At 42.5% G+C, this 10,273-nt stretch overlaps 1 protein-coding gene across 2 annotated transcripts; it reads left to right on the top strand.

Annotated features, from left to right (window-relative positions):
- The first annotated feature begins 2,597 nt into the window (after nucleotides 1-2,597).
- LOC123085569 (uncharacterized) lies at nucleotides 2,598-5,613 on the top strand. Of its 2 annotated transcripts, none has more exons than XM_044507232.1 (4): nucleotides 2,598-3,023; nucleotides 3,097-3,213; nucleotides 4,565-4,614; nucleotides 5,330-5,613. In XM_044507232.1, the coding sequence occupies exons 1-4, from the start codon at nucleotides 2,913-2,915 to the stop codon at nucleotides 5,361-5,363; spliced, it is 312 nt and encodes a 103-aa protein (XP_044363167.1). In that variant the 5' UTR covers nucleotides 2,598-2,912; the 3' UTR covers nucleotides 5,364-5,613. The 2 variants fall into 2 exon arrangements, 1 of the variants encoding a protein (XP_044363167.1); XR_006439828.1 differs by having other exon boundaries at nucleotides 2,602-3,023; nucleotides 3,093-3,213.
- Nucleotides 5,614-10,273: the final 4,660 nt, after the last annotated feature.

Below are 10,273 nucleotides of genomic sequence, written 5' to 3'. Positions count from 1 at the left end.
TACCCGAGGAGTCCCTAGGCGATAGAGTAGTAGGCTGACTCGTGGCGGGCATGGGAATCAACAGTGGAAATTTTTCTGGATTTTGTTTCGTGTGTTTAACTCTCCAAACATAACCATTATCCTGGGCCCAATTAATGCAATCCCGACGACGATGACCATAACATGAGCAAGCCAGGCAAACAGGACAAGAGACCGACAAGTGGCCCCGCTGGTGACAGTTGGAACAAGTTAGAACTCGGTCCACCATGTCATTGACCATCTCATCAAACAAAACAGCAACTTCCTGAGTAGACGGGATATCCGTTGGCTGGGTGGTGGGCTGTAGTCCGTCATGGAGGGCTGGCCCAACATGGGATGCAGAAGAATCGAGAGCAGATGAGAACAAACTAACCACCTCAGGTGGATTCGTTGAATCCACGGCGGGTCAACAGAACCGAAAGTAATCGACGGAGAAGCAACAGTCCACTGGAGATTCACCAGCGGCGATGGTCGAATGATCAAACGCTCATTTGCCGGGACAACATATCCAGCATCAGAAAGAGTATCAATACAATCCTGCGTGGCCGGATATCTATAACCCTTGCATGCATCATAGCTTTGGAACGTTGCAAAAGACATTTTCTTTTGCACAGAACCAGAAGATCTAAATGAGGACTTAGACGGTGGTTTATGCATAGCGATCATCCCAAGCGCCGCCCGTCTCTTAGATGGGCTAACTAAGATCCATTCCGCATCACTTTGCAACTTCCAAAGTTTAAAATCTCGAACCCAATTTGGTCCTCCACGGCCCCAAAGATTAAAATAACATTTGAATTGCGGGCAAGCAAAAGATCGAAGATCAACAATAAAGAAACCAACTTGCTTGGAAGAAACGTTGAAGGAATAAACCTTGTCACGTAAACATGAGACACCCAACTCGATCGCAGATCCACCAACAACAGCCTCTAGAGCCGCCGCCACAGAATGATCATCAAGCCTGAAAATATGACGGCTAAAGGACACCACCAACGTGAAGTGACCTGTGTCCTCCGTAGGGTGGACCAAAAAACCAGTAGATCTGAAAACTTTATCCGCAAACCCCAAACCCTTGGAGAAGTCCAAGCCAAGGGTTGATCCCGATGAGAAAACCATGACCCCTGAGTGAGGGGGGGACGCCAGAGAGATTGGTAGGGAAAGATTAGGGTTTTAGTGGTGGTGGGAGGAGATCGCCGGAGGTGGGGTGGGAGGTGGGAGGTGGGAGGTGGGAGACGCCATCCCCTTCCGAATTCAAAGCTATATGATGTTGTACTCTGATGTATTTAAATTATGCAAATGAAATATATTGTGTGCTTAATATGAACTGTCAATTAGATTAATAAATGGATTATGAATAATCAGATAATTAGCCTGCTAATTGGATTTTGCTATTGCAAAGGGTTGTTGAAAAAATACCGTGGGCGATGACCTTAGGCAACGCACACAGTTTCTAGGAATAAACCGTGTTGGATCAATGAACAATCACACATGACTTCCTCTTGAAAACCGTTTGCGTTAGGCCACCTTGCGCAAAGGTTTACCACATGAAAACTGTGTGTGATGGACAGTCTTTGCGACACAGTTTCTTCCATAAACTGTGTGTGATATATTCAATAACGTAAGCGATTTAACGGGAAAAATTGTGTGTGATGTACCTGTGAACGGAAACGTTTTCCTCGGAGCGACTGTGTGGGATGTACATACGAAATGTTTAGCGGGGACTGGCCGTGTGGGATGTACTTGCGACCGGAAACAATTTCGTCGTATAATTGTATTTTTTTAGCTCTACTGTATGTATTTCCATATTTGAGCGATCGCTGGTCGCACATGACCTCATTTTGCCGAATGTGCGTGCCAGGAGGGCATATCCCTGACAGTTTCTGGGTCGTGTGGGAAGAAATCCCCTATCACCCACACTCACTTGGCGACGGTTCCAAATGCCTTCGCGGAAAGGGGTTAAAAACCGTTCATTTAGGAGCTCACTGTACTAGTGTATGTACTAGTACACTACTAGGGAAAACCTTATACACAGAATCTTAGCAGCAGCGCGATACAAAAAGAGGCACTACTGCTAATTATCAGCAGCGCGGCAACAAAACAAGCGCTACTGCTACACAGTTAGCAGTAGCGCAGCCCAGTGGAACCACGCCGCCACTAAAATCGACACACAATACCCGCCACCCTAGATTTAGCAGTAGCGCGCTCCTACTACCCACGCTACTGCTAAGCGATTAGCTATAGCGAGGTGAGATACCCCACGCTTCTACTGAGGCCCTCTTTGATTCATAGGATTTTCAAAATGTAGGAATAGGAAAAGTATAGGGTTGAAGTGGCATGCACAAATGAATCCTACAGGATTAGCATGAAGTGTTTGATGGCACAGGAAAAGCAAAGGAATTGTAAAAAGAGGTTGGGATGAATGTTAGATTTCCTATGAAATGTAGAACAAAAAATTCCACAAGAAAAAATTTTATAAGATACAATCCTATGAATCAAAGGACCAATATAGGAAAAAATTCTAAGGATTTCAATTCTCCAGAAATTCTATAGAATTCCTTTGAATCAAAGGAGCCGAGCGTGTCCACCCCACACCACACCGGCACACCGACCCCGATCGACCCCCACCCCACCAAACTCTCTCTCTCTCTCTCTCTCATCTCATCCACAACTGCCGCCGCACTCATCCGCCCGGCAATCCCACTGGCCGGCGCCCTCCGCCCTCATCCCCTCCACCTTCCCCCACCTTCTATCCATCTATATGCCCCTAGACTAGATCGAGCAGGCGGGCGCCGTCAGATCGGGACTGGTCATGCCCACGGCGGGGCATCTGGATCCGCGCCGCCGTCGATCCAGGACGCGAGGCTCCTTCTCCAAATCCACGCCAAGGGTGACGAGGAATGAGGGGGCTTCCTCCCCGCGCTCTCTCCCGGGACGCCGCCATCCATGCCATCGAGCTCCGACCCCGCCGCTGCCGACATCTCCGACCCATGACGAGCAGCTCAGTCAAGGTATCACCTATCTCTCTCTCTCTCTCTCTCTCTCTCTCTAATCGCATCTGATCTGGGCTTCTCTTTTAGACAGATGTGCGGCAGGGGAGAAAAGGAAGATTGGGATGCCGGCATCATCTCTGGACGCCGCTGTGCTTCTGCTACTGCTGCAACCCTAGCTAGCACCGACGACGTCATGGAGCAAGTCAAGGTCCATCCTCTCTCTCTCTCCTTCTCTTGATACTGCAAATATCAATTTGTATGTGCGCCTGGCAAACAAAAATCAATCTGTATGTGCCCATGTCTTGATCTTCTATGCAATAATGTGTCTACCATCCAGGACGGGATCAATCAATCCCCAAATAACACTTCACGCCTATGCATAATCATGCCTGGATGAGATAAAACAGGATGGCAGAGAAATTATTGGTGAAACTGTTGAATTACTTACACACATGATAGAAAAATAATAATTATGAGCTGGTTCTCTTTTTCATTTGGCAGGCCTTGTTTGTTCCCTGCTGCATTCATGCACGCATGCACAACTTTGTTTGCTTTTGCCTCTGTTCAGATCTGTTGTTGCAAGGCTGCTAGCTTTGGTGCCACGAACAAAATAAGCTTCTTACTCCTTGATCTCAGGCCCATCGTTGCCTTGCCTGCTTTCTAGTGCTTTGTTCTAGCCTCCAAAATAATTTTTCAGTTTGTTCTGCTTGCTTGCTATCATCTAAAAGTGTTGTTCTCATCACCAACCCCAGATGGGTGGGGCTGGCAAGGATGTCTTGGACCACTGTCCAGTTGGGATGAATTTGGTTCAGTTAAAAACTGCACTGTCAAATCTGGACAGCCAACTTCTAGGTGAAAACGAGTTAGTTATTCTCAGAATTTCGAGTTGCCTCTATATGAAATTTGTAAAGGAAGTTCCAAGCTTTCCGTAGAGTATTTATTTGCATCGTTTGGATGTATGGTTTGAGAGCAGCCATCGTTTTAGTTTGCTGTCCCGAAAGTTAGTATCCTGAGCGCATTGTTTTCATATGCCAGTTTACGGCCTTGTAGAGGCTGTTTTAAAAAAAAGTTTCAATACGAATTTTGTAGAGGGTTTGTAGTAGATTGCAAGGCCGATTTCAGTTTCAGTTTGCTCCACCGCTGTGAAAGGTGGAGGAGTCTAGATTGCTAGGCCGATTTCAGTTTCAGTTTCGATCGAGCCTAGATTGCAAGCCCGATTTTAATACTAGCACTCTCCATGCAGCTCCTCAATAATTGTAGTCAATTGGTTGGACAGTCTTCTTGTTTTCATCATTTTTTTCTAGTTATATACGTAGTTGGCTGGGATTATAATGCTATCTTTGCTTACTGTTAACTATCGAAATTGATGTAGGAAGATAAACAGTTGTTGATCGCTTCCACGATTAGCACCAACTAAGTTTCCTTAGATGTTTGCACCTTAGAAAGTGGTATCTGCTTAATATGAAGATCATTTGTCAGTTCTGTATCTGTAATATTACAAGTAATAATGGATATTGGCTATCAAGAGTCTCAACTTTTATCTCATTTACTGAATGCAGACGCAGCATCTTCACTTCTTTCCTTGCACATTCCTGTTAAGGAAGCAAAGGTAACCCTGCTATCCTGGTATATACAGATAGAATAAAAATATAATACAATATTTGACTACCAATGAAACACATAGAATTAGTTGTTGAACACGAACGATATGGGAAGTTCTCCTTAAGGGATCACGATGTTTTCCTACTTATTCTCCATAGGGCAATTTTACTGCCTGGTGGTTGTTATAAAGTCGTAGAAGATTTTTTTAAGGAAACCCGCAGGGGAGAAATGGTAGTCACTAGAAGGGAACGCGCGCCTTTATCGCGCCGTTCTTCTTTCCAGGGTTGTGAGCTTTTTAGCTGTCCAGCATCACCCTATGGCAGATAATCATTTATATTATGTGTTAATGCTTTCCTTTTAAACTACTTCAAAAAAACAAAGAAATTGGATTCTTTTAGCCGTATTATCCTTTGAACATCTATATGAAATGATCTAAGTTTAAGTATATTTAGTTTTGAAGAAAACTGAAGGCAATTAGTGTGAAAATTAGATATGTCCTATTACCTGGCAATATATAGTTCATCTAAGCTTGGTTGGCAATATATATTATCTAGACATTAATTTCATTTGTTTGTAGCTATTACATAGGCGATCTCTTGTTAATAGAAATCACTCACTTTTTTGTTTTCATATATTTATTCCCGTAGCTACTGTACATCACAACATGCAAGGAAATATATGTCTGCTGAAATTTAATTTAATTTGTTCTTTGCTCCTTACAGAAATCTTGGGTTTAGAAATGGGAGAAGCACATAAGGGAGAAGAAGATGATTGCAAGGATGGAGAGGGAGCAAATCATTTGGAGGGATAGAATGCCACTGTTTGGTGTTTTTATGCATTTTTGTTTGCTTTCAACTGTGTTTGCACTAGCTGGGAATAGGTGACTAGGCAATAAGTGTAGATCTATGGATATGCTCTAATGCTCTTGGTTTACTATAAATCTTCGATTTGGAATGATGTGTAATGCTGCTGGTTTATTACAAATCTTGGCTTGTTTTAGTTGTTAGAATTGTATGCATAAAATGGAATTGATGGATTTTATTTTTTTAATTCCTAATTAGTTAGTAGTAGCGTGGGAAAACACCAAACGCCTTACTACTACTTCGTTAGTAGTAGCGTGGGTTTGCATCCACGCTACTACTAACTTTTTAGTAGTAGCGTGGGAAAAACCTGAGGCGCTACTACTATTTCATACATCCACGCCACTACTAACTTTTTAGTAGTAGCGTGGGAAAAAACTCGTTAGTAGTAGCGTGGGTTTCACCCGCACTGCTACTAACTATTAGCTGTAGCGCGATACTAGTAGCGCGGGTACCCGCGCTGCCAGTAGCCATTTTACCCGCGCTTCTAGTAGCCTTTTTCCTAGTAGTGGTAGTTGATGACCCACAAGTGTAGGTGATCTATCGTAGTCCTTTCGATAAGTAAGAGTGTCGAACCCAACGAGGAGCAGAAGGAAATGATAAGCAGTTTTCAGTAAGGTATTCTCTGCAAGCACTGAAATTATCAGTAACAGATAGTTTTGTGATAATGTAATTTGTAAAGAGTAGCAAGTGATAAAAGTAAATAAGGTGCAACAAGATGGCCCAATCCTTTCTATAGCAAAGTACAAGCCTGGACAAACTCTTATATGAAGGAAAGCGCTCCCGAGGACACATGGGAATTATCGTCAAGCTAGTTTTCATCACGCTCATATGATTCGCGTTCGGTTCTTTGATAATTTGATATGTGGGTGGATCGGTGCTTGGGTGCTGTCCTTACTTGGACAAGCATCCCACTTATGATTAACCCCCATTGCAAGCATCCGCAACTACAACAGAAGTATTAAGGTAAACCTAACCATACCGTGATGCATATGGATCCAAATCAGCCCCTTACGAAGCAACGCATAAACTAGGGTTTAAGCTTATGTCACTCTAGAAACCCATCATCTACTTATTACTTCCCACTGCCTCCCTCTAGGCCCAAACAATGGTGAAGTGTCATGTAGTCAATGTTCACATGACTCCACTAGAGGGATGGCAACATACATCTCATCAAAATATCGAACGAATACGAAATTCACATGACTACTAATAGCAAGACTTCTCCCATGTCCTCAGGAACAAATGTAACTACTCACAAAGCATATTCATGTTCATAATCAGAGGGGTATTAATATGCATAATGGATCTGAACATATGATCTCCCACCAAGTAAACCAACTAGAATCAACTACAAGGAGTAATCAACTACAAGGAGTACCAATCTGAGGTTTGGATACAAAGATTGGATACAATAGATGAACTAGGGTTTGAGATGAGATGGTGCTGGTGAATATGTTCATGGAGATTGACCCCCTCCCAATGAGAGGATCGTTGGTGATGACGATGGTGATGATTTCCCCCTCCCGGAGGGAAGTTTCCCCGGCATAATAGCTCTGCCGGAGCCCTAGATTGGTTCCGCCTCATGGCGGCGAAGATTTTTCCCCAAAGCTTATGATTTTTTCCTCAACGAAAGACCTCATATAGCAGAATATGGGCATCGGAGGGCCACCAGGGGGCCCACGAGGCAGGGGGACGCCCAGGAGGTTGGGCGTGCCCCCACCCTCGTGGCCAGGGTGTGGCCCCCTCTGGAACTTTCTTCGCTCAATATTTTTTATATATTCTGGAAATAACTTCCGTGAAGTTTCAGTACTTTTGGAACTGTGCAGGATAGGTCTGAAATATTTGCTCCTTTTCCAGCCCAGAATCCTAGCTGTTGGCATTCTCCCTCTTCATGTAAACCTTGTAAAATAAGAGAGAATAGGCATTAGTATTGTGACCTAATGTGTAATAACAGCCCATAATGCAATAAATATCGATATAAAAGCATGATGCAAAATGGACATATCAACTCCCCCAAGCTTAGACCTCGCTTGTCCTCAAGCGAAAGCCGAAATCAAAAAATATGTCCATGTGTTTAGAGATAGAGGTGTCGATAAAAATAAAATACGGACATGAGGGCATCATGATTATTCTTAGAACAACAATATATATATATATATTGTCATATGATCTCTTATGCTAAAGTAACAATTCAATCACAATTTCAAGTATGAATCATAAACTTTATTGAGAACCAACAAACTCTAATATCACTCATTGATGCAATTGCAATTTATCATTACATAGGAAAGAGTCAATATAAGAGCTTTTCAGCAAGTCCACATACTCAACCATCTTTTAGTCTTTCACAATTACTAACACTCACGCAATATTTATGGGTATGAAGTCTTAATCGGACACAGAGAAAGATAGGGGCTTATAGTTTTGCCTCCCAACATTTTACCTCAAGGGTAATGTCAACAATAATAGTTCATGAAAACTCAGATCCCATTAGCTATATATATCTGGATCTTTCCAACACGTTGTGCTTGCTAAAGGATAAACTGTAAAAAGGAAAGGTGAATATCACCATGACTCGTTGCATGAAGTATAAGACAAGAATAAAAGATAGGCACTTCGCAGAGGGAAGTAGAGGTTGTCATGTGCTTTTATTATTGGATGCACGAAATCTTAATGCAAAAGAACGTCACTCTATATTGCCACTTGTGATATGGACCTTTATTATGCAGTCCGTCGCTTTTATTTCTTCCATATCACAAGATTGTATAAAGCTTATTTTCTCTGCACTAATAATGTCATACATATTTAGAGAGCAATTTTTATTACTTGCACCGATGACAACTTACTTGAAGGATCTTACTCAATCCATAGGTAGATATAGTGGACTCTGATGGCAAAACTGGGTTTAGGGATGTTTGGAAGCACAAGTAGTATCTCTACTTGGTGCAAAGAAATTGGCTAGCATGAGAGGGAAAGGCAAGCTTAGTATGTTGGATGATCCATGACAATATAATTTATCTCAGATGTAAGAAAACATAACCCATTACGTTGTCTTCCGTGTCCAACGTCAACTCTTTAACATGCCATACTTTAATGAGTGCTCACAATCATAAAAGATGTCCAAGGTAGTATATTTATATGTGAACCTCCCTTTCTTTATTACTTCCTATTAATTGCAACGATGACCAAAACTATGTTTGTCAACTCTTGACAACTTTTATTCATCATACTGTTTATATGTGAGCTCATTACTCTCCATAAGATCCATATGATCTCTTTATTACTTTTTATTTCTTCTATTTTATTTTATTCCCTCAAGATCTTAGCAAAATAATCAAGCACTTGACTCAACACTAATCTTTATTATATATAGCTCATGGACTCGATTACATAGGAAGATCATAAAGCAAAACTCACAACTAGATCATACTAAAACTTTATTCTACTAGATCAAGATATTATCAAAAGGATCGAACTAAGAAAAATAGTAAAGATAAAAGTTGTGATGGTGATACGATGCCGGGGCACTCCCCCAAGCTTGGCAGTTGCCAAGGGGAGTGCCCATACCCATGTGTTTATGTTTCTTTCCTCGGAGGTGGTGATGAAGGAGTTGTTGACGATGTAGGCTTGTCGTCCCTCTTCCAAGGCATAGGCTCACCATCATAGAAGGATGATCGAGTCTCCAGGATCCTTAAATCTGCAGCCAAACTCATCCTCTTGAATCTATATTCATACTCACAGTTTTGATTTTGCAGGTCATAGATCTGGGCTTGGAGGTGCTCGATTTTCTCATGAAGCTTGAAGATGGCCTCCCCGATGTCCTTGATGTCCAGCTTGTGATTGTTGGTGAACTCCGTGATCATTATGTGATTGGAGTCAAGTCGACGCTCCACCATCTCCTGACACTTCAAAACCTGTTGCTCCATCACCTCGATCCTTGTTTCCACGCTTCCGGTCCTCCTTGGTCCCTCCAGATCGTGGATGTGCAACAAACCCTCACGCATCTCAATGGTTTGAGGGTTTTGCAGCACCTCCGCAAGGTAGGGGTTGATGACCTTCTCGAAGAACTTGTCCTTGGGGGCAATTGAAGAAGCCATGGCGGCTAGATCTGTCAGAAAAACAGCTCGAAACAAAGATAGGAGATATTTGCCTGATACGGTGGTCAAAACCTTCGGGAGATTATATAATGAATTTTTACCGACTAAAAGAAGTATCGTGCAAGAAAATGGAGTCCGGAGAGCGCATGAGGTGCCCACAAGGCAGGGGGTAGGGTGCGCCTCCCACCCTCGTGGAAGCCTCGTGTCCTTCCCGGACTGCTTCTTATTTTCCTATTTTTCTAAATATTCCAAAACAGAGAAAAATGGCCATTAGAACTGTTTTGGAGTCGGTTTACTTACCGTACCACATACCTATTCCTTTTCGGAGTCTGAAACATTCTGGAAAGTGTCCCTTATGTATTCCTCCGGGGTTACGGTTTCAATAATATTGGTTTCAACATTTATGGGATTACCTGAGATATAATGTTTGATTCTTTGACCATTCACCACCCTCGGATTTGTGCCTTCGAAGTTGTTGATTTTTAAGGCACCGGAACGATAGACCTCCTCGTTAACGTAAGGACCTTCCCATTTAGAGAGGAGTTTTCCTGCAAAAAATCTTAAACGAGAGTTGTATAGCAATACATAATGACTTGCATTAAACTCACGCTTTTATATCCTTTTGTCATGCCATATTTTAACTTTTTCTTTGAACAATTTGGCATTTTCATAGGCCTGGGTTCTCCATTCATCAGGTGAGCTAATG

This window comes from Triticum aestivum, chromosome 4A, assembly GCF_018294505.1.
Source record: "Triticum aestivum cultivar Chinese Spring chromosome 4A, IWGSC CS RefSeq v2.1, whole genome shotgun sequence".
NCBI lineage: Eukaryota > Viridiplantae > Streptophyta > Magnoliopsida > Poales > Poaceae > Triticum > Triticum aestivum.
This window is presented reverse-complemented; position numbering and strand designations above follow the sequence as displayed.